The 24,671-nt window shown below is 38.9% G+C and overlaps 1 protein-coding gene and 1 non-coding gene across 3 annotated transcripts in view; both read left to right on the forward strand.

The window, feature by feature from the left end:
• Nucleotides 1–24,305, forward strand: part of LOC126162418 (tubulin alpha-1C chain) — a 113,773-nt gene extending 89,468 nt beyond the window's left edge. For both annotated transcript variants that reach the window (XM_049918916.1, XM_049918917.1), the window contains 6 exons: nt 2,819–3,041; nt 3,161–3,462; nt 7,902–8,185; nt 20,548–20,694; nt 22,423–22,519; nt 23,271–24,305. In XM_049918916.1, the coding sequence (XP_049774873.1) occupies nt 2,819–3,041; nt 3,161–3,462; nt 7,902–8,185; nt 20,548–20,694; nt 22,423–22,519; nt 23,271–23,567 (1,350 nt within the window). In that variant the 3' untranslated portion in view covers nt 23,568–24,305. The remainder of the gene's footprint in view (nt 1–2,818; nt 3,042–3,160; nt 3,463–7,901; nt 8,186–20,547; nt 20,695–22,422; nt 22,520–23,270) is intronic.
• On the forward strand, nt 11,192–11,266 carry Trnas-uga (transfer RNA serine (anticodon UGA)). Its single transcript has one exon. It is a non-coding gene; the product is annotated as a tRNA-Ser (tRNA).
• Nucleotides 24,306–24,671: the final 366 nt, after the last annotated feature.

Genomic DNA, 24,671 nt, shown 5'->3' on the forward strand with positions numbered 1-24,671 from the left:
GAAGATGGCTAGAGAGTCAAAGATATTCTTCCACTGGAGGGCTAAACTCATATCACTGCCAAAGAGATTTTTTTATATGATAATTTGCTTCATCAGTGCTGAGGTCCCCCGCCCCCCTCCTCCTCCAAATTGCACTGCAGAACACTACCTGGAGGAGGCTAATGAAGGTCCCAGCCACTAGTGCGTACTTTGTGCAGTTGTGCATGACTAGCCCAGCTGTGGCCAGCTGCAAGGCAGGACATGACTGGACTGTTTCTAGTTGGAGAAGCAACCTTAGTCCAGGAGATACCAGCTAATGTATCGGAGAGATTGTGAGATACGACCTTAGGGAGATTGCTGGTTGGTGTCGAAGTTCTTGTCTTGCAGCAGAAAACAGGTCATTTGTGGTGGTGTTGAATGAGGTGGTGAGCTGTCACCCCCTCTTCTTGTGTGTCATCTTCTGTCTGAGGAGCATTTGCGTCATCTGTTCAAGGTGTACCTTCCAAAATCCAGGCAGGTTTGAGGTGATGAGGGGAGATCATGACTAACATCCCATGTAGTACTATGTTGAAATTATTGTTTCCTCGTCCCAGTATCCAATGTAGTCCAGAATACAGTGGCTGCAGTGCTGACTGTATCATCTTGAGACATAACAAACTCACAGTCTGCTAGAGCCCTGTGCAAGAAAATATTTGGTGAGTCTTGGGGTTGGGGTGGCAGTTTTCTTATTTCCACAGCATGTTGTTTCACTCTCCAGACTAGGGCTGGTAGCAATGTAGTGGCCAGTGAATGTACTAGAGAGATGAAATGTGCTGGTAGGTTGAGTGGCTTGCTGTATAATATCTTTGCTAATGAAGCTTGGAGGTCTTCTTTAAACGTGGAACAAACATCCAATAGTACCCAATGTGAGGACTCTGTCCATTGGCTCTCAGACCACATACATGTAGCCTTGAGTATTCGATGCCACAAATCTGTTGCTCTGCATTTGGTAGGCTGTGGTGCATTAGTGCTGAATGCTACAGATGTCACATAGCCCAGAAAACAATATGGATTTGAACTGGCAGCCCTGGTTAGTAGTGATGGACACTGGGCTGATGAAATGCAATGCCCACAATTTTACAAATGCTGTCACCGTAATTTCCATCATAATGTCCAGCAAAGTTGCTGCCTCAACCCAGCAAGTGACACAATTGATTGCAGAAAGAATGTACATGTAACCTTCTGACTCATGTAACAGGCTGGCCAAATCAAGGTTTCATGTTGTAACCAGCATTTTGGTATTTTATACTTCCTGAGATTTGAATGTGTATGTTGGCGTGCTGGCAAGCCATGCAGGTTTGAGTCCATAGTTTGCAGTATCACTTCACAGCAAGCCAGATAAATTGGTTCTTGGCAAGCTGAGTAGTATGGCATACCCCAGGTGTGACTGTTGGTGTAAGCTACTGATGACAGGCTTCCTCATAGCAGAAATAATGGATGGAGCTGGTGTTACAGTATGTCACTCCAGACTTGTGTGGAGGAACCAGGGATGGTGCACTGCTCCAATTTCGTCCAGTGATAGTACCTTGTAGAAGTTTGCAGATTTGTGGATCATGTTGTTGAGCTTTGGTGAGATCATCATATCTGATCTTAATCAATAGTGCACTGACTTGAGATATATAATACACCACGACACTGACTGAACCCTTGGGGTGCTGAACATTGATGATAAAATCACTTGCGATGATATCGTGCAGACATGAACTAGTTGCCTGAACATTGTCTTGTTGATATGATGCTAGATTTGTCTCATCATTAAAATCACTGTGGAGTTTGAAATGCATTACACATTGTTTGTGTACACATTCGCCAGTGTTGTTGTCAATGGTGACACATGGCAGAATGTCACTTTCATGGGCTGCTCAGGATGGAAGAGAACACTATGTGAATCACTTTCAAAGTCATCATTCTGTTCAAATTGCTCAAAAAGACAGTGATCATGGAATGACTCCATTGCCAGTGCTAACACTATATCACAAAGTATCCTTGTTATGCTGAAATAGTTGTTGCTGTTCATTGCGTGGGCACCACTGTAGGAATTCTGATGTGAGTGGCTTGTGGGAAGCTGGAAGCCAGCAAGTGAAGTTAACACAAATTTTATTACGAATAATAAAGCATACAGAAAGATCATGTGAATACAAAACAATTGTTCACAGTGACTAAGGAGAGCTAGAGAGTCAAAGATATTCCTCCCTGAAGGAGTGCTAAATGCATATCTTTGCCAAAGATTATTACAAAATTTATTTTATAATTCCTGCTGTCACTGATGATGTCCCCACAAGTACAATGAATTTTATTCAGCTGAAGAACTCTTAAAAATTAGTAATAAAATATATTTTATGTACGGGAAAGTAGGGTAAGACCAGTACATTAACTTTTAATTGATATGAATTGTTTATATTTTAACAAGCTCCTACCCACCACCTTGACCAATAAACTGACTTGTCAGGTGATGACCTAACCTCTTAGCTAGATTGTCAGTCTGTTAACAAATTGAAATTACTAAAAGAACTGCCCTTTCACAGAGAGCCTAAATTCAGTGACATTAGTGATATTGATTGCCTCTATACTTGTAATGCTGTTGTACTCATGTTCTAGCTTTTATTGTTGTCAAGTGCATTTTTTCTTCTGTCCCCATGTAATTTTGATAAGAAATGTAAACTTTGTAGTCTCTAACCTATGCAAATAATCAACACCTTTGCAGTAATTGGAATTTTATGAATGGAAAACATGAATAACACTAAACTGTGATTCTGTGTCAAACAACTATTTATCTGAGCATTTCATTATCACCTTTCAGAGGGAGTGTATCTCAATCCACATAGGGCAGGCAGGAGTCCAGATCGGCAATGCATGTTGGGAACTGTATTGCCTTGAACATGGAATTCAACCAGATGGGCAGATGCCATCTGACAAGACACTGGGCTCTGGGGATGATTCATTCAACACTTTCTTCAGTGAAACTGGAGCTGGAAAGCATGTTCCTCGTGCTGTGTTTGTAGATTTGGAACCTACTGTTGTTGGTATGTACACACATTTAATCTAAAAATATATGGATATGGTATAAATAATTCAGATTAGATACTATATGATTTCAGTTCATAATATTTGATTATGGCATACATTTTCTTGCAATTTTTAGATGAAGTTCGCACAGGAACATATCGTCAACTTTTTCACCCTGAACAATTAATTACTGGAAAGGAAGATGCTGCAAATAACTATGCACGTGGACATTATACCATTGGCAAGGAACTTGTTGATATTGTTCTTGATCGTGTACGTAAGCTTTCAGATCAGTGCACAGGCTTGCAAGGTTTCCTTGTTTTCCACAGTTTTGGTGGAGGAACAGGTTCAGGGTTTACATCTCTTCTTATGGAGAGACTCTCTGTTGACTATGGAAAGAAGAGCAAACTGGAATTCTCCATATACCCAGCACCACAGGTACATCTTACTGTATAATTTATGAAACTTAAAAAAATAATCATATGATCTAAGTATCAGATATGCGGAGTAATTTCTGATGGCTGCTGTATGTTTGCTGCACTATTTAATGTTTGAAAAGATGCTATATTCTTATAATTGTGTGTATCAAAACTGTGAATAAAGTCCTTCTTTATTAATATCTTCTAAAATTCCTTTCCAATTACTAGAAAATCATTTCTGTCTTTCTTGTCATTTTGCTACAGTCCCATCATATGTTGACAATGATGTTTCTTCTGTTTGTCTGATATCTCTCCCATATATATTTTACATTTGTTGCATACAGATGAAGAAATCATACTTTTGAAAAAGTAAAAAGAGTGGTCAGTAAATACTTGATTTTGTTTTTGTCTCATAAAATATTATAATAATATAACAAGTATCACTATACAGTTGATGTTCAAACTTCCTCCCAGACTGTTTGTAAATATCAGCATCTGATATTTTTGTACTGCATCAGATTAAAATGAGAGGGACTCTGTTTTAATATTATGATAGGAGGTAAGATGTAAGGCCTGTTTCTTTGAACCTGATTGAAAAATTAATCAACATTATGTTGTTGAAAAAGAAAGATTCTAAACTTTGCAATCTCAAGACAAAATTGTGATAATTGTCTTTTGAGATCCTGATGCATCTTTTTTACAATGGAATAAAAATCAGTTCCCTCACAACATCAGCACACAGACAAAATTTAAATAATTCCTTCACAGGCTTTATCTGCCCACAGTTCTGCTGCTTCTGAATAACAATCCAAGACCAGTGCTGAGATAACAAAACTTGCATGATAAGTGTTCTCTAATCTGCCATATTCACTAGATGCAGTAAATTACCATTTATCTGGCACACTCATCATGCATGAATACATGCCATTGTTCAAAGATAGATGGATCCTACTGCAAAAGACAGAAATTGTACTGGAAATGAACAATTGTTCATGAATCTTGGCACTTCAGACTGTATAAATTTAATGTTGTTTTCTTGTTCATTAACAGAAACTTGAATTAGAAGGTACAATTTTTTATTCAACCATTGCAAATTTCATCAAGGATTAGAGCAAAAGCCCGTGCTGTACCATTTTCTTATTTTTTATTTTTTTAATACATCTATTTTCAACCACTGAAGAGATTAAGCCTCCTCAAGTTGAGTGGTAAGTCATTAAAGTTCACACTATTTATGTCTTTTTCAGTGTCTGGAGGCCTTCTTTGCAAATAGTTCTGTTCTTCTAGATTCCACTTACTGACTGCTCTCATCCACCTCCCATTAATTCTTCTTGCCATATGTCCTGGCTATTTCCATTTCAGTTCCTGAATTACTGCAGTACACCATCGACTGGTATTATTGCATGAATATCATCAGCTCTTTTGTGATCCATTTTAGTTAGGCCTATTATCAATCTATCCATACCTCTACACACAATTCGTAACTTATATGTTGTGATCTTCTTGAAAGAAGTAAGTTTTGTGCACCTGGTTCTTATTTATTTCAATTTTATATTTATTTTGTGTTATACAATGTTTTTGTTGTGTAGCCATTTTTAAGTAAAACTTTAACCTGTTAAATACACGTCTGCTACATCATGGTTGTGGATCCTGTAACAATCAAATTACCTGTTGAGACTTGACTTAGTGTTCACGTTTTGCAGGCATGGTTGAGAAATCTTATTTTTCACATTTATTGGCATTTGGTCTTGAAGATGATCAAATTTCTTCTGGTTTTATACAGACATTAAGTTACCTCTATTGTTCAATAGCTGTGTAAGGTATACCGTATACATATTCCTCAACTAGCTCTAGTATGTCCATTACCAGCTGACTTTAAGTTTAGTTTTTTGTCTTTTATCATGAGTCCATTTTCTCCACATTTTATGAAAGATTGCAAACCAGAAATTGTAGTTCCTCTAAGTCATTAGCTATGAACACAAAATTATCTATAAAGTGTGATTAGTTTATCTGCTTTTCACAAATTCTGATTCCCATTTCTTCCATTTGATGTTGCCATTTCCAGCACAGCTATAAACAGTTTTGATGATACTGAGTCTACTTGCCTTGTGCCTCTTTCAGTGAAAATTCCTCAGTGGGTTCTGTCAGTGGTGACTAATGCTGCTAATGTGCTGTAGATGTCTTGGGTGATCTTAATGTAAGTTTGTTCTACCCCTTGTTCTGTCAGGGCTTTTATGACTGCAATGTGACTAAGTGAATTAAATATTTTCAAAGTTGACAAATGTTAAATGAAGCAGAATTTGAGATTCTTTTTTCTTTTTATTTTCCTTTTCATCCTTCTTCCTCAAGCATTAGGCAGTAAGACTTATTATGGCCCTTACTGTTGCACCTATGTTGTGGTTGACTACCCATCACTTGGTTTCCCTGCAGGCTAATAGTTTACAACAGTACTGTTGAACCTGCTGTCATCCATACATTGCATGTGGCTTATCCATTTATTTCAGTATTTTTCAACTGCCTTCAGAATATCATGCACTTTTGATTCTTCTTCTGATTCTTTCATTCTTTATGTATTGTAGTCATGAGACTCCATCGATTCCTCTTGTGAATTACAATTTGGCTGCCTGAACTCTTCATTGGCAAGCATTTTGTGAAGACTTTCTTTTTATTACAACAATTTTTTATTGAATCTCATTGTTCTTTCTCATGCCTAAATATTAATTTGCTATCCTTTCCGTTCCTTTTAAAATATCCCACTTCTGTTATTGTTGTTACTTTGAAAATAGCTTTTAAAGTACTGATCAATCTCTGCTTCATATATTACTTGATGGCACCCTTAAGAGATGTACTTTCCAAAATTTATTGGCTACTCGTAACAACTTTGAAAAATCCCAAAGCGATTCTTCATTTAGATTGCTTATACTTCACCATATGTGCCAGCCCCTTAGTAATTGTTCCATTTTTTGGTTGTCACACTGTAATGTCTCTTGCAGTGGTCTCTCCGCGATATTTTCAGAAATTTTATAAATTATATAACTCAGTACATATCTCGAAATATCTCTTCTTATCTTACCGATTCCTAAACTTAAATATACGATGATTATCAATGCAAAGTAGTTTCAAGCCATATTATTCCTTGGAGTGTCCATTTACTCCATGGAATAGCTTCTCTGCTATCTGTTTTCTCTTATGAAAAGAATGAGGATTCGGATCTTGCCGATTAGCTGTGAAAGAAGGAGGATGTATATGTATGTATTGTTGAGCTAATCGCCATCTTGATGAGATTCTGTATGAGAATACATGAACAAAACTAAAGTAAGTGTGTTCGCGTATTATTTAACTGATTATTATTGACAGTGTCTGCTTACTACGCTGTGTTGCACAGGAATAGTGGGGAACGTCTGATTTACACTGGATGAACCTGCCATTTTGTATGCTCAAGATATCCAGTTACTTCAAATAAATAGGCTAACATGGTCTTACCAGCAGATCTCCGGTCTTCCCCATGTGATCACCGAAAGTTGATAATTATTACAAATGTTTTCAGGAGATCTACTGACAATTTTCGTCGCACCGAGACTTCGAAATTGCTTCACTGCCTTATGAAATTTAAGTTAAGCTCAATTTAATCGGGATAGAACAGTATTGAACTGTGTGAATGTGATAAGCCTGCTTTGGGAATGAAAATTCTCTTAAAATAGGCATATTTTTTACTATCCTGATCAATGAAGCTAAATCAGGCCGGTGTGAGAGAGGTTTTTAAATTTTTTGAATACCACAAAAAAAAAAGATTAAAATACTAAGATCTCCTGCAAATATCATGTGACCCATTTCTGAAGCATTCATTCAGGACAGTTGGAAACTGATTACAAAAACATTTTGATTCTCATGGTCATTTATCTTTTGATGCATACATAACAACTTTATTAATAAAACTTCTTTGTATCTTGCATCCTACCAACACTATTCTTTCACTATCACTTACATGACTGCAATCCATACTTGAGCAAAGAATGAACCAGAATTGTAAACCTTGCTGCTGATATTCTATTGAAGTATTGTTTGTTCTGCTGTCTGAACCCTATCTAAGTTATCTATGATGCACTTCATTAGCACTTCATAAAGAGCTAATTCATAAAAGCTGTGCCTGAGGATCCTGATAAATCACAGATGTCCTAGACGGAGCTTATCTAGCAAAACAAGCAGTACGCAGAACGTTTAATGAAGCTATACAAAAATAAGTTCTGTACAACTGGAAAAACTGCGTAGAAAGTCTTTGATACAAATCTCATTTATTTTTAACATCTTAGAATGACAACTGTGTTTTGGTATACCATATGTCTATAAAAGAACTCTTTTTTTTTTTTTGCTTTGGTACCACTTGTTGTTTAAACATTCTACACAAAATAAATGTAAATGACTTGTCTGTAAACTGGAATAGTTTCCTGTGTGTTGTTTTAGGTATCAACTGCTGTTGTGGAACCATACAATTCCATACTGACAACTCACACAACTCTCGAGCATTCAGACTGTGCATTTATGGTAGACAATGAAGCTATTTATGACATCTGTAGACGGAATCTGGATATTGAGAGACCAACCTACACTAATCTAAATCGCCTTATTGGACAAATTGTTTCTTCTATAACAGCATCTCTCAGATTTGATGGTGCTCTTAATGTTGACTTAACTGAATTCCAGACAAACCTTGTGCCATATCCTCGCATACACTTTCCGTTAGCAACGTAAGTATATCAAAGTTATTTAGTATGAATCATAGACATAGTACAATGCTGCTACCATTTTTATTAACTTTTGCTGTTAGATATATGTAGACAGTGGATATAAAAAAATATTGAAAGTTTAGTTTTATGCAAGATATATTAAGCCTGGGCCAACAAACAACAGCCCTGAATTATATTATTACACAGAAAGATACACTTATGCCTATGTTTTACAATTTTCATTCAGAGGTTTTGACCTTCAAGCCCAATTAATTCTGTTACACAGTTTCAAGCACATTATTACTGATATTACGTGATAACTCTAAATGCTTCATTGGAATCTTTTGTTGTAAATTTAAACGTAGGAGGGTTGAATGAAAAGTAATGCCTCCACCTTTGTTAATTGGGTTTGGATGGGACCATTTTAATAAATCAAACACAGAAATAATCCTTAAATGTGATCTTTAATTACCAATATTCACTTTTCCATATACTCACCAGCCAATTGGATAGATTTCTGCCAACGATGAACAAGTTTTCTGAAGCTGTCACAGAAGAAGTTGACACACTGTTTCTGCAAGCACAGTCTCACAGTTCTCTCAACATCTTCATCAGAAGCAGAATGATGTCCCCGCAGATTGTCTTTCATTATCAGGAACAGATGGAAGTCAGATGGTGCTAATTCTGGACTGTATGGAGGATGCCATATGTTGGTGAGATTCAGTCTCTGAAGTTCTGCTTTGGTGGCACATGGAATGTGTGGTTTGGAATTGTCACACTGCAAGAAAACATTTCCCTTTTTCTTTCAGTCCCTTGTTAGCCATTGTTTCAGAGTTGGCAGCATTGTGATGTAACACTCTGTATTTATTGTTGTTCCATGATCAAGAAAATCAACATAGATAACACCATCTGCGTCCCAGAACACTGTGGCCAAGATTTTTCCAGCTGAGGGCTGTGTCTTGAATTTCTTTTTCTGAGGTGAGTCTTTGTGTTGATATTCCGTAGACTGATGTTTCGTCTCCGGGTTGTAATGGTGTACCCATGTTTCATCTCCTGGAGAAAGGTGTCACCTTCATTCTCGTAACACAAGAGGAGTTCCTGGCAAATTTCAAGTCTGTGCACTTTCATTTCAGGAGTCAGCATCTGGAGTATCCATCATGCACAGATCTTCCGATAGCCAAGCAAAGCAATAATGTGACACACATGTTCTTGTGAAATGCCGATTGTGCTTACAATTTCTCTCTGAGTGATACGACAAACAGCCTGAATCAGTCTGTCAATATTTTGCTTGTGAAACTAGGTGGTTGCTGGCACAGGACATCCAACTCTTTGTTTGTCATGCAGGTCAGATGTTCCTGCCTCAACATCTTTGCACTTACTTGCCCAAAAATAGACTGTGCTCACATCAACGCAATCACCATAAACTGTTTTCATTCTCTGATGAATCTCCTTTGGGGTGACACCTTCTTCTGTCAAGAATTCAATGACTGCAAGTTGCTTAAATCGCAATGGCCGATCATTTGCACAGGGTTCCATATTTCACACTGTAACAAGACAACTTTTCAATGCAAAGGCTTCCCGCCAACTGGAGCAGTAGAGAAGAGGCTACGGAACAAGACAATACCTGCCGCATACCAATACTGCTAACTGTTGAAGAGTTACAAAGGTAGAGGCAATACTTTTCAGTCAACCCTCGTATAAGCTGACATCTACACTGTAATGACAGTGGAGTATGATTCCCTACAGAACATAGGGAATAAGTGTCACCAAAAGTCCCCACGCCGCCCACCTACCCCCCCCCCCCCCCCCCCTGTATCCTAACAGAATTTGAAGGTGATGTTTTACTACAAGTACATAGCCATGGAGTAGTACTGAAGTATTAATAATTGACTAAACACTGAAGACAGGGGCTCAACCAGCTTCACCTTTAATTGTTGTTATAGTATCCAGTAGCAGTGAGTGAGCGATCTGCTTGACCTTGGAGTAGCATAGCTGTTCATGATGGCCCTTATGATACTTTTTTAATTTTTTATTTGTAGACTTCATGTCCTCTTTGCCCCGCATATAGGATTTCAACAAATTTGCTGTGTCTATCTCTTACTTCTAAGCAATTCTGTGAAAATGTACAGTTGGATTTTTGCAATTTCCTCATACATTCTAGAATGTTCCATAAGTCTAGTGCTGACTGATCTCCCATTTTTTCCCTTCCCCCCAAACTGTTGCTTACTATGGTGGACAGTTTGCTAACATAAAGGAGCTTACATCATTTCCTAGATGACATTTGAAAAACTAGCCATGTCTCCGCAATATCCATTCTTTCAGGAGTGCTAGTTCTGCAAGGTTCGCAGGAGAGCTTCTGTAAAGTTTGGAAGGTAGGAGACGAGGTACTGGCAGGAGTAAAGCTGTGAGTACCGGGCGTGAGTCGTGCTTCGGTAGCTCAGTTGGTAGAGCCCTAGCCCGCGAAAGGCAATGGTCCCGAGTTCGAGTCTCAGTCGGACACACAGTTTTAATCTGCCAGGAAGTTTCATATCAGCACACACTCTGCTGCAGAGTGAAAATCTCATTCTGGAAACATCCCCCAGGCTGTGGCTAAGCCATGTCTCTGCAATATCCTTTCTTTCAGGAGTGTTAGATCTGCAAGGTTCGCAGGAGAGCTTCTGTAAAGTTTGGAAGGTAGGAGCTGAGGTACTGGCAGGAGTAAAGCTGTGAGTACTGGGCGTGAGTCGTGCTTCGGTAGCTCAGTTGGTAGAGCACTTGCCCGCCAAAGGCAAAGGTCCCGAGTTCGAGTCTCAGTCGGGCACACAGTTTTAATCTACCAGGAAGTTTCACATCAGCACACACTCCGCTGCAGAGTGAAAATCTCATTCTGGAAACATCCCCCAGGCTGTGGCTAAGCCATGTCTCTGCAATATCCTTTCTTTCAGGAGTGCTAGTTCTGTAAGGTTCGCAGGAGAGCTTCTGTAAAGTTTGGAAGGTAGGAGACGACGTACTGGCAGGAGTAAAGCTGTGAGTACCGGGCATGAGTCGTGCTTCGGTAGCTCAGTTGGTAGAGCACTTGCCCGTGAAAGGCAAAGGTCCCGAGTTCGAGTCTCGGTCGGGCACACAGTTTTAATCTGCCAGGAAGTTTCATATCAGTACACACTCCGCTGCAGACTGAAAATCTCATTCTGGAAACATCCCCCAGGCTGTGGCTAAGCCATGTCTCCGCAATATCCTTTCTTTCAGGAGTGCTAGTCCTGCAAGGTTCGCAGGAGAGCTTCTGTAAAGTTTGGAAGGTAGGAGACGAGGTACTGGCAGGAGTAAAGCTGTGGGTACCAGGCGTGAGTCGTGCTTCGGTAGCTCAGTTGGTAGAGCACTTGCTCGCCAAAGGCAAAGGTCCCAAGTCCAAGTCTCGGTTGGGCACACAGTTTTAATCTGCCAGGAAGTTTCATATCAGTGCACACTCCGCTGCAGAGTGAAAATCTCATTCTGGAATAATTCCATAGCTTACATTTTTCACAGTGGCTCCTAATTTGTAAATTATAATCTTCAACAGTGATGAGCTTTGGTTGGAATGCCCAAACTGGAAGTGTCAACTGTTTCAATACATTTCAACTGTTTCAATACATTTTACTGCATAATTTGTTGCAATGGTAACATATAGAAACAATATTTGAGAAGAAGCAGATTCACCCCAGTCTAAAAAATTTATGTTCCATATATTTTCCATCATTCACTTTAGGCAAAAGATGCAATAATGACATTACAAGCCTCGTAATTTGTTTGCATAGCCTCACCAAACCTACACTATTTGATCAATTCTAGTAAATTTATATAACATGATGTAGTCGTTAATAAAAAAGAAAAAGGGAAGAAAAGAAAAGGTTGAAAATGTGGGAAGAAATGGAGAATAAAAAGGGGGTTTTAAAATCGTTAATGACTGTGAAAAAGGGAAAGAATGAAATGCAAGTCTACTTCGTATTACAGAAAAGTTATCGGACTTCGTGATTCGGGAAAGCTATTGTTGGGGTGGTCCTTGTGGTGTTTCTGAGCAAAAGTCAAACCAATTTGCACTACAAAAATTATTTGAAAATGAACAGAGAATAACAAAACGTGATTAACAGGGGGCAATGGCGTAGATAAGAGTTCATCCTATACCATGTTAACATGTCTTCTTTCGTGTGGCGTCCAGGTCTTCAAAAATCTCCTACTTCGTTTCTGAGTGAAAAGTAGTAGCTGCTCCAAAATCTTGCAGTCGTCCAGGAATCACTAATTTATACAAATCAAAATCGTCTTGAGATTAAATGCAATGTATTTTATGTTGCTGCTTCCATCCTCTGAATTTCATACAAATTTCCACAGTACGTCTGCATATCAATAAGTTGTTTTTCGTCTTAATCAGACCAAGACTAGCTAATAAGTTTTTATGTCTGCATGAAGCTTCCACTCTTGAGAGACAAAAAATGGATAGAAAACAAAAAGAGTTACATTTTTAGTACTTTCCTTTTCTTATATATTTTCTCTGCCGTCAAGCGCTCATACCACTGCGACGGTATAATTTATATCTGAGGGAGTGAGTGTAGCACGGCAAAATTCAAAGTCCCACTACAATGAGCTATTAAAAAATGAAAATCAATATATGATTGAACCACAATACCAGTAAATGATGTACAATTAATGAAGATCAAACTGGTCAGATGTTGACAATAAAACAATCCAACCAAATAAAAGCCAGATCATAAAAAGAAAATCCTAGGTTTATATAAGCAAATCACAGAGACTAACTGATTTGCAGTGTGGGGACGGGTGTTGGGAAGAGATTTACATAGTAAATAGTTCATATGAGAAATTTAACTATTTCTTTAACATATTCCTACAACACTGTTTTGTCTTTATCTAGTACGAGCAAGGGAGGGCTCTGTGTGTCTCAGAAGACCTGTTCTAGTCAATACTCAACTACTAGTGACATCGCAAAATCCTTCCAACATTAAAAAATCAAAATACATTTACTACATCCTAATAAGCTGTGGAGAAATACAGGTATACTACAGCCTCGAATGTATTGCTCCATAGTGACTTAGAAGGCAACATTACACTAATCACATTATGCTCAGAGGCTGTTAAGCAGTCTTTCTTCCCATGCTCCATATCCAAATAGAATTGAATGGTAATTCATGGAACAATCTACATCTACATTTATACTCCGCAAGCCACCCACCGGTGAGTGGCGGAGGGCACTTTATCAGCTACTGTCTTTACCTCCCTTTCCTGTTCCAGTCGCGTATGGTTCACAGGAAGAATGACTGCCGGAAAGCCTCCGTGCACGCTCAAATCTCTCTAATTTTACATTTGTGATTTCCTCGGGAGAAATAAGTACGGGGAAGCAATATATTTGATACCTCATCCAGAAATCACCCTCTCGAAACCTGTACAGCAAGCTACACCATGATGCAGTGCGCCTCTCTTGCAGAGTCTGCCACTTGAGTTTGCTAAACATCTCCGTAATGTTATCACACTTACCAAATAATGCTGTGATGAAACGCACCGCTCTTCCTTGGATCTTCTCTATCTCCTCTGCAACCTGACCTGGTACGGATCCCACACTCGTGAGCAGTACTCAAGTATAAGTCGAACGAGTGTTTTGTAAGCCACATCATTTGTTGATGGACTACGTTTTCTAAGGACTCTCCCAAGGAATCCAAATCGTTCTGTACATAAACTCCCAGATATTTTACAGAAGTAACTGATACCAGTGTTTGTTCCACTATCATATAATCATACAATAAAGGATCCTTCTTTTATGCATTCGCAATACATTACATTTGTCTATGTTAAGGGTCAGTTGCCAATCTCTGCACCAAGTGCCTACCCGCTGCAAATCTTCCTGCATTTCGCTGCAATTTTCTAATGATGCAACTTCTCTGTATACTACAGCATCATATGCGAAAAGCCTCATGGAACTTCCCACACTATCTACTAGGTCATTTATATATATTGTGAAAAGCAATGTTCCCATAACACTCCCCTGTGGCGTGCCAGAGGTTACTTTAACGTCTGTAGATGTCTCTCCATTGAGAACAACATGCTGTGTTCTGTTTGCTAAAAACTCTTCAATCCAGCCACACAGTTGGTCTGATATTCTGTAGGCTCTTACTTTCTTTATCAGGCGACAGTGCGGAACTGTATCGAATGCCTTCTGGAAGGAAAATGGCATCTACCTGGGAGCCTATATCTAATATTTTGTGGGTCTCATGAACAAATAAAGCAAGTTGGGTCTCACACGATCGCTGTTTCCAGAATCCATGTTGATTCCTACAGAGTAGATTCTGGGTTTCCAGAAATGATGGGGGTGGCGCAGTGGTTAGACACTGGACTCGCATTCGGGAGGACGATGGTTCAATCCCGCGTCCGGCCATCCTGATTTAGGTTTTCCGTGATTTCCCTAAATCACTCCAGGCAAATGCTGGGATGGTTCCTCTGGAAGGGCACGGCCGACTTCCTTCCCAATCCTTCCCTAATCCGATGAGACCGATGACCACGCTGCCTGGTCTCCTTCCCCAAACCAACCAACCAACCAATCCAGAAATGACATGATACGTGAGCAAAAAACATGTTCTAAAATTCTACAACAGATCGATGTCAGAGATATAGGCCTATAGTTTTGCACATCTGCTCGATGACCCTTCTTGAAAACTGGCACTACTTGTGCCCTTTTACAATCATTTGGAACCTTCCGTTCCTCTAGAGACTTGCGGTACACAGCTGTTAGAAGGGGGCAAATTCTTTCGTGTACTCTGTGTAGAATTGAATTAGTATCCTGTCAGATCCAGTGGACTTTCCTCTGTTGAGTGATTTCAGTTGCTTTTTATTCCTTGGACACTTATTTTGATGCCAGCCATTTTTTCGTTCATGCGAGGATTTAGAGAAGGAACTGCAGTGCGGTCTTCCTCTGTGAAAAAGCTTTGGAAAAAGGTGTTTAGTATTTCAGTGTTACGCGTGTCATCCTCTGTTTCAATGCCATTATCATCCCAGAGTGTCTGGATATGCTGTTTCGATCCACTTACTGATTTAACGTAAGACCAGAACTTCCTAAGATTTTCTGTCAAGTCGATACATAGAATTTTACTTTCGAATTCACTGAACGCTTCACGCATAGCCCTCCTTAAGCTAACTTTGACATCGTTTAGCTTCTGTTTGTCTGAGAGGTTTTGGCTGTGTTTAAATTTGCAGTGAAGCTCTCTTTGCTTTCGCAGTAGTTTCCTAACTTTGTTGTTGAACCATGGTGGGTTTTTCCCGTCCCTCACAGTTTTACTCGGCACGTACCTGTCTAAAACGCATTTTACGATTGCCTTGAACTTTTTCCACAAACACTCAACATTGTCAGTGTCAGAACAGAAATTTTCATTTTGATCTGTTAGGAAGTCTGAAATCTGCCTCCTATTACTCTTGCTAAACAGATAAACCTCCCTCCCTTTTTTTATATTCGTATTTACTTCTTGCTACTGGGAGATGAAGAAGCTTGCACAGGATAGAGTAGCATGGAGAGCTGCATCAAACCAGTCTCAGGACTGAAGACCACAACAACAACATCAACAACATTTACTTCCATATTCAGGGATGCTGCAACGGCCTTGTGATCACTGATTCCCTGTTCTGCACTTGCAGAATCGAAACGTTCGGGTCTGTTTGTGATCAGTAGGTCCAAGATGTTATCTCCATGAGTCGGTTCTCTGTTTAATTGCTCGAGGTAATTTTCGGATAGTGCACTCAGTATAATGTCACTCGATGCTCTGTCCCTACCACCCGTCCTAAACATCTGAGTGTCCCAGTCTATATCTGGTAAATTGAAATCTCCACTTAAGACTATAACATGCTGAGGAAATTTATGTGAAATGTATTCCAAATTTTCTCTCAGTTGTTCTGCCACTAATGCTGCTGAGTCGGGATGTCGATAAAAGGAGCCAGCTATTAACCTAGCTCGGTTGTTGAGTATAACCTCCACCCATAGTAATTCACAGGAACTGTCCACTTCTATTTCACTACAGGATAACCTACTACTAACAGCGACAAACACGCCACCACCAGTTGCATGCAATCTATCCTTTCTAAACACCGTCTGTGCCTTTGTAAAAATTTTGGCAGAATTTATCTCTGGCTTCAGCCAGCTTTCCATACCTATAATGATTTCAGCTTCGGTGCTTTCTATCAGCTCTTGAAGTTCCGTTATTTTACCAATGCAGCTTCAACAGTTTACAATTACAATACGGATTGCTGCTTGGTCCCGGCATGTCCTGACTTTGCCCCACACCCTTTGAGGCTGTTGCCCTTTCTGTACTTGCCCTAGGGCATCTAACCTAAGAAACTGTCCAGTCCACACCACACAACCCCTGCTACCCCTATAGCTGCCTGCTGTGTGTATTGGACTCCTGACCTATCCAGCAGAACCCAAAACCCCACCACCCTAAGATGCAAGTCGAGAAATCTGCAGCCTACATGGTCGCAGAACCGTCTCAGCCTCTGATTCAGACCCTCCACTCGGCTCTGTACCAAAGGTCCGCAGTCAGTCCTGTCGACAATGCTGCAGATGGTGAGCTCTGCTTTCATCCCACTAGCGAGACTGGTAATCTTCGCCAAATCAGATAGCCGCCGGAAGCCAGAGAGGATTTCCTCCGATCCATAGCAACACATATCATTGGTGCTGATATGAGCGACCACCTGCAGATGGGTGCACCCTGTACCCTTCATGGCATCCAGAAGGACCCTTTCCACATCCCTCCCTTGCAGCCATATCCCTAAGGGGTCCCATTATGTGCCTGACGTTGGAGCTCCCAGCTACCAGTAAGCCCACCCTCTGTGACTGCCCAGATCTTGCAGACTGAGGGGCAACCTCTGGAACAGGGCAAGCAGCCATGTCTGGCCAAAGATCAGTATCAGCTGGAGACAGAGCCTGAAACCGGTTCATCAGACAAACTGGAGAGGCCTTCTGTTCAGCCCTCCGGAATGTCTTTTGCCTCCTGCCACACCTGGAGACGACCTGCCACTCTACCATGGGTGAGGGGTCAGCCTCACTGTGGGCAGTATCCCGGGCAGCCACAGCTGTAGTCCAATCGAGGGATGCATGGGACGAGCTGGCCGTCCCCGAAAACCCCCCGTCAGGATTCCCACAGCGATGCCCATTGGCAACAGCCTCAAGCTGTGTGACCGAAGCCAACACTGCCTGAAGCTGGGAGCGAAGGGATGCCAACTCAGCCCACATCTGAACACAGCAGTTGCAGTCCCTATCCATGCTAAATACTGTTGTGCAAAGAACGTCTGAACTAATCTACAGAGAGCACAAATAATTCGACACAAAATTTAAATGGTTATTAAAATACAAGACTGCCTAGTAAATTCAGTAATGTTGCTACTTGCGCCCTGCTGACACACTGCTTGGTGGCAGAAGGCTAACTGTACTGTCAGTAACATATAAAGACTATTTGAAAGAAATAAACAAATTACAGACTATGTGACTTTACACATCACAGATATTAAAATGCAAATCTGCCCCTGCTAATTACAAAACTACACAATGATTTGACGCATTTAACTAAACAAGTGCTCTAAGAACACTCAAATAAATTTTCAACTTGACTACTACACTATGAACACTAAATAAGCCACTTGCTGCTACTTGTGCACTGCTGACACACTGCTCGGCGGCAGAAGGTTAACAATGAGAAGTATTCCTACTGTGCAAAGTGGTTTGCAAAGCAGGGATGGAGATAAAATGTAAAACACTCTTGGAAAAAATCAAACAATCAGTATCATTATTAAACAAGGCTCAACAACAAACGACCAGGTAAATGAAATTAAGGTTTCACACAAACCATAAGTCACAAAATTCAGTGATTACTGGTGATTACTGGTGTGTATGTAAGTTAACAAAGTACATCCTAATAAATAATTAAATAAAATCACAACACAGAAGAAAAAAAATGTAATATTTACTTTGCCTTTTAGGATGGGTTTTATGGGGTTTTGTATTCTGATACATGTATTCCTTGAAAGTGTATCTAATGAGCCACTCATTCTACAAATAATATAATTATGGGCTTGAAGAGTCATGTTAGCTTTAAATGAAGTAACAACGTTGAGAAACTAGCTGTTATTGATGTAGACACTGAGGACTATTATTCTTTTATAGATATCGGTGTGGTCATGTATTAAGGTAACAGTAGGAGATACACAGATATATAACACAACTGTGGAGGCAGAATCTTTTCAAAAGTAGCTGTCTCATGCTAATTTTACCTTGAAAAATTTAGCTTGTGTAAGTACAAACAGTGTATGGCAATGTAGCAATGTGTAACTGTTAGAGTTTGAGCAATATAAGTCAACTTGTAACTGTAGCCGCAGCTGCATGGATGTGTGGAAAGAGGAGACAGCAGTGGAGGTAGTGACTGTGTTTTGAATAACCACTTTGCAGTAGACCAAATGCTTAACTCCCTCATTTGCCTCATCTGACATAAATTTAATGACATTACACACAATATCACACTTTTCACTACAGTGTAAGAAACTACAAGTAGTATGTGTGAGAACATTGTACTATGCTTTTTGTACTAGAGGTAAGAGTAAAAATGTTCAAACAAATTTCGGGCTTGCAGCCAGTCGTCGTTCAATACTTCGCACGATATTTCAACTGGGCACCTGCCAGTCATCTTCAGTTGAGCTGTCGCAGACTGGCGATAACGTCCTCCACTCCGCAATATATAGCGTACTGTAACTATTCTGCGCATGCGTCGAAAACTTGATAGTTGAACCAACACTGCCCGCCGGCAGCACCCTCGCTGGTGGAATAGTGGAACTCAGCCGCCCTCTGCGTTGCTGTTTGCCATGGCCGTCGACGCACTCTGTCATCTTCGATTTGAGCAAATTGTGGAGATGATGGGATTCCATGCACTGTCCAGCTGGTAGCCGCTGTTACGGTTTAACAGATTTTCCGCCAGTCGTATTTCTACGGATTCTTTAATAATGGAGTCCCAGAAAGACGTTGCTGTGGACAAAATCATTGTTTTCTCATACTCCATTGAATGTCCAGTAGAAATACAATGTTCAGCAATAGCAGACTTGCTTGGCTGCAAAAGGCAGGTGTAACATTGATGTTCAGTGCAGCGTTCTTTCACGGTGCATGTGGTTTGATGTATGTAAGCCATACCACATTGGCACGGTATCTTGTAAATTCCGGCCTTTCGTAGTAACAGATTGTCCTTAACTGATCCCACGAGGTCTGCAATCTTCGATGGTGGGCGGAAAACCACTTTTACCTGAAATTTTCGGAGGATTCTTGCTATTTTAAACGAAGTGTTGCCAACGAAAGAAGAAAAGTTAAAGATTGTTCTGGCATGTTCTCCTCTTTATTCGCTTCCTGCTTCTTAGTTTTAACTGTTAGTGCCCTGTTAATCTGCCGGATGGAATACCCATTTTCGCTGAATACTGTCTTTAGATGGGCGAGTTCTTGAGATAAGCTATCTAGATCTGAGACAGTATGAGCTCTATAAACAAGCGTTTTAAGCAATCTCATGGTTTGTGATGGGTGATGGCAACTCGATGCTTGCAGGTACAAATCAGTATGAGTGGGTTTCCGGTAAACTGAATGCCCTAGAGAACCATCATTCTTCCTTCAAACCAGGACATCCAAGAAAGGCAAACAACCATCTTTCTCTATTTCCATGGTGAACAGGATGTTGCTATGAATGGAGTTGAAATGATGTAGAAACTCCATTAATTTATCTTCTCCATGAGGCCACACTATGAAAGTGTCATCCACATACCGCCAAAAAACTGTTGGCTTCAGGGCAGCTGAGTCAAGTGCTCTCTCTTCAAAATCCTCCATAAAAAGGTTGGCGACCAAAGGAGACAGGGGGCTACCCATGGCGACACCTTCAGTCTGCTCAAAATATTCTTGATGAAACATAAAATAAGTTGAGGAAAGTGCGTGCCTGAACAAAGCAGTGATAGTAAGATACAGTAATACTCACATGAAAACATTAGCATTGCTTTGACAAACCTCAAAAATATTTTCTTAAAAAATATCCAGAAAGGTTCCCATACACAAATGGTATATCAAAGTCTTCCACAAACAGACAATATTATGAAAATGATAGACTGCTGCTCACCATATAGCAGAGATGCTGAGTGGCAGACAGGCATAACAAAAAGGCTACTAAACGCGTAGGCTTTCAGTCAGAAGCCCTTCTTGTCTCCTTTTCATAATACTGTCATTATTTCATCCTGGATTGTGCATTGTTTGATTTTGCTTACACAAACTACAGACTGGCATGATTTTCCAGTTATTTACATCTTTGATAGTTACATATATCATGATTTGTTTGTTATTGCTTTTCATATCTGTATTATTCTAGGTATGCACCAGTGATATCTGCAGAAAAAGCATATCATGAGCAGCTGACAGTAGCTGAGATCACAAATGCTTGCTTTGAACCAGCAAATCAGATGGTAAAATGTGATCCACGCCATGGAAAGTATATGGCCTGCTGTATGTTGTACAGGTAAGCATATTTCTGTCATCCATAAAATGGAAAACAAGGAGAAGAGAGGGTGGACATAGTGCAAACTTAATAATATAGTAAAGAGGAAAACATAGGTAGGGTGTACACCATACAAAGAAATATTATTCAAAACACTCATAGCCTGATTAGTATTCATTTTGTTTGATAAGAAACATCTTCAATCACTTCAGAGACAAAGCTCATAGCATTCAATAAGCAACAGAAAAAAAATGAATGTATAAGGGACAGTCAATTGAAAATGAGACAGATGGAAAAAAGTAAGTAAACTGATTATTATTTCAAAAGTAATTGTCATAACTGTTAATACATTTATCCCATTGTCTGACAAGATTGTCAACTGTGTGTGTGAGACATTGTCTGTTGGTGTAATGACAATAAAATTATTATTATTATTATTATTAATGTTATAATGGTAGCTTTGAAAAGTATGCTGCTGATTTCCTTCTCATTATCATTCAGTCCAAGCTTGTTCTCCACCTCTAATGACCTCAGTGCCAATGAAACATGAATCTTTAATCTCTACGTATTTGTTTTCTAGTTGTAAAGTACATCAGAAGCATTTCCTAACACTAGCAAGCTGGTAGAATACAGAGTTATTTGGAAACTATTGTAGAAAGCAAAATAGAGATGAAAGATGAATACATAAACAAAATTAAGGAAGGAACTGGAAATTTGATCATGAATGTGAAATGAGGGTAAATACTGGGAGAGCACATAGTATTAAACTGTGTTCAGATCAGAGGGGATTGTGGGAATGTAGGAGATGCTATAAATTGGGTCGTTTTGGGGGGAAGAGATAAACAGCAAGGTCACTGGTCTGATGCTGTAAATACTGAGAATATAGAACACTAGTAGAGTATCCAGTTGACATCTGAAGGATGACACACTCATTCATGTTTAACATTAAAAAGATAGAGGGATAAAAAGGAACTCCATTACTGCATCCCAGTCTTGCAGCTAGGAAATAAAATAAAATTATTTTTCTTGTCATAACAGCTACTTCTTAGTCTCATACTACTTGCATATGCTGCAAATGATAGCTGTAACTGTTGCCTGAACAGTTCCATATTAATTTGAACCAGTTGAAAAATTCAGTAACTATTATAAATAGTTATAAAACATTAAATTTGCAAATCAGTAAGCCTTTTTCACATTGATGATAACATTAATTATTTATTTTAATCCAACAAACAATAACAAGCATCCATGTCTACTCAAAAACAACTTTAAAGCTGGGAAAGCTGCGAGTATTCTATCCATCACTCACAAGATTAATATAATGCAGGAAGATTGTGGTTTAACACTCCATTAACACTGAAGTAATTAAAGATTGAAAACAAGTTCAGGTGGTACAAGACTGGGAAACAAACCTGACCATGCCCTTTTCAAAAGAATCATTCTGACTGTCACCATAAGCAGTCTAGGCAAGCCATCATAGCCCAAACCAGGATGGTAACATTGGGAGTTAAACAACACATCTCCCAAAAACCGATGCAGTGAACACAATGCTGTGCTACCTTGCTTCTTTTTAATAATGTTATTTTATTTCATTAATTGCTTTATTTCTTTCAAGATGTAATCTAGGTGTTTACACAACAAAACAAACTTTTTTTCTGTGCAATGCTTTCATTCTTCTGTAAACACTTTGCCTCAATTTTCAATTATTTTTGCAATGAGAGTTTGTTTAAAATCTGTACTTCCTTGCAGAGGTGATGTGGTGCCAAAAGATGTAAACGCTGCTATTGCAACCATAAAGACAAAGCGTACAATACAGTTTGTTGACTGGTGTCCTACAGGTTTCAAGGTGAGTAAGTAATCAGAGGATACTGTTGTAGTAGATTTTTTTTTAAAAGAAAGAAGTAAAAAACACAGTTCCACTGAAAACCTTTTTCCAGAGATAATTGTCTTTTCTTTTCTTTCTCTCTCTCTCTCTCTCTTTTATTATTATTAAAGGATAATAGATTTCAAAGAGGTATATAGTGCTCTTTTCATTTCAGTTTCAAATTTTACTTGGCAAATTAAAAAGCATCATATTATTTGAGCAGCAGCTGCACAACAATATCAGTTGGCAAAAAAAAAAATCATGCACTCACTAAAGGAAAAGGAGAAAACTAAAAAGAACACTGAAGATTACTTTTTAAAAAAAATTCAATTAATTGTTTACCTTGGAAATTCAGACCCACTCTTACATTAGACCAGACCACTTACAAGTCACAAACTTTCTCATCTATTGTATTACTTATTTATTTAGTGACATGTTTTGAGGGTTAAACCTCATCTTCAGGCTAAATGGCATTACAAAACTGTAAAGTTGTTTTTGTAATGCTATTTAGCCTGAAGATGAGATTTAACCCTTGAAACATGTCACTAAATAAATAAGTAATAGTTGACAATGTTTGTGGCTGGTAGCCATAATTTAAAAAGGCCTTTACATATTTCTTGAGACAGTCACAGTCGAAAAATAGTCAAAATGGCTTCAGATTTTACAAATACTTTTATGTAAAAGAGTTATTTGTTTGAGGTATCCTAACCATTTTTTATTTTTCTGGTAACAGGTTGGAATTAACTACCAACCACCGACTGTAGTACCAGGAGGTGATCTTGCAAAAGTTCAGCGAGCTGTCTGTATGTTGTCTAACACAACTGCCATTGCAGAGGCTTGGGCAAGACTGGATCATAAGTTTGATCTCATGTATGCAAAACGAGCATTTGTGCATTGGTATGTTGGAGAAGGTATGGAGGAAGGAGAATTTAGTGAGGCAAGAGAAGATCTTGCAGCCTTAGAAAAGGATTATGAAGAAGTGGGAGTGGATTCAGCAGATGGAGAAGTTGATGAAGCTGATGAATACTAGGTTGAGTGCCTTTTTAAGAATTAATGAAACTATTTTATGTCACCTTGATAGACTCAAATGTGGCCAACAAAAATTTTGGGGAAAATTTGACATAAGTACATCACCTCTATTTTGTCCAATAGTATAATGACAGTGATTGAAACAGATGTTGGCAGTATATAATCAGCATTATGACATCAATAGTTCTTAATGTGCCTAGCATAAATGTATTTTACACAGAAATGTGATATTACTACAAATAATATAAACATTTTAGTGCAGTTATAGTTTGCAAAATGAAATATGCATTAAAACTCTACCAGTAGTTGTGGAGCCATTATGGATACCTCTTGTCATATTGTATGAAGACCCGTAGTACTTATTAAGATAGCTATGGTGTGAGAAATATTTTAGCCACATTCCTTGCACATGTAAAGCCTCAAATTGTGGCTATATTTGGAAAATTAAGTCGTAAATATAACACCTGTTTTATAGGTTGTGAATAATTATGTTATTTAACATTCGATGGAATATGTGTATCAACTTGTGTCTTGTGTAACATGCATATAGTGTAAGAGTTTTAGTACCTTCACAACTTTAATTCAGTACATAAATATTTATTGTGCAGAAGTGTTCCACAATATCTTTTATCTTAACAGAGAATAGTTTTTACTATAAAAATTGCATATGTGGTTGCACATTTATTTTTAATACATGACTGTAATGTTATAATCTCTTGAATAAAATATTCCAAGATTACTCAACAAATTTATTTATTAATTTCAGTTCTGTATTTTCTTTCATTCTCATTGGAGTATCCATTCACATTAACAGAATGGCATGATTCTTTAGAAGTAATCTCTCCCACTTTACATCAAGCAAATTTCATTGCTAAAAACAAAAATATGAAAAAATGGACAGGCTGCTTTGAACTTGTAGAAAGAAATGTATTACAAAATGGCTCACCTATTCTTAGTTCTTGGAATAGTGGATGATGGATATATCCGAAACTAGTGTGTCACTAAGGTCCTATGAAAGCAATTTGTGTTTGCTTTCTTTTAATGATCATTGTGTATCTGCATCATGCTGATTACTGTGATGATTGCCTGTATACTCATATTTATG

The sequence above is a fragment of the Schistocerca cancellata genome, chromosome 2 (genome assembly GCF_023864275.1).
Source record: "Schistocerca cancellata isolate TAMUIC-IGC-003103 chromosome 2, iqSchCanc2.1, whole genome shotgun sequence".
Lineage (NCBI taxonomy): Eukaryota > Metazoa > Arthropoda > Insecta > Orthoptera > Acrididae > Schistocerca > Schistocerca cancellata.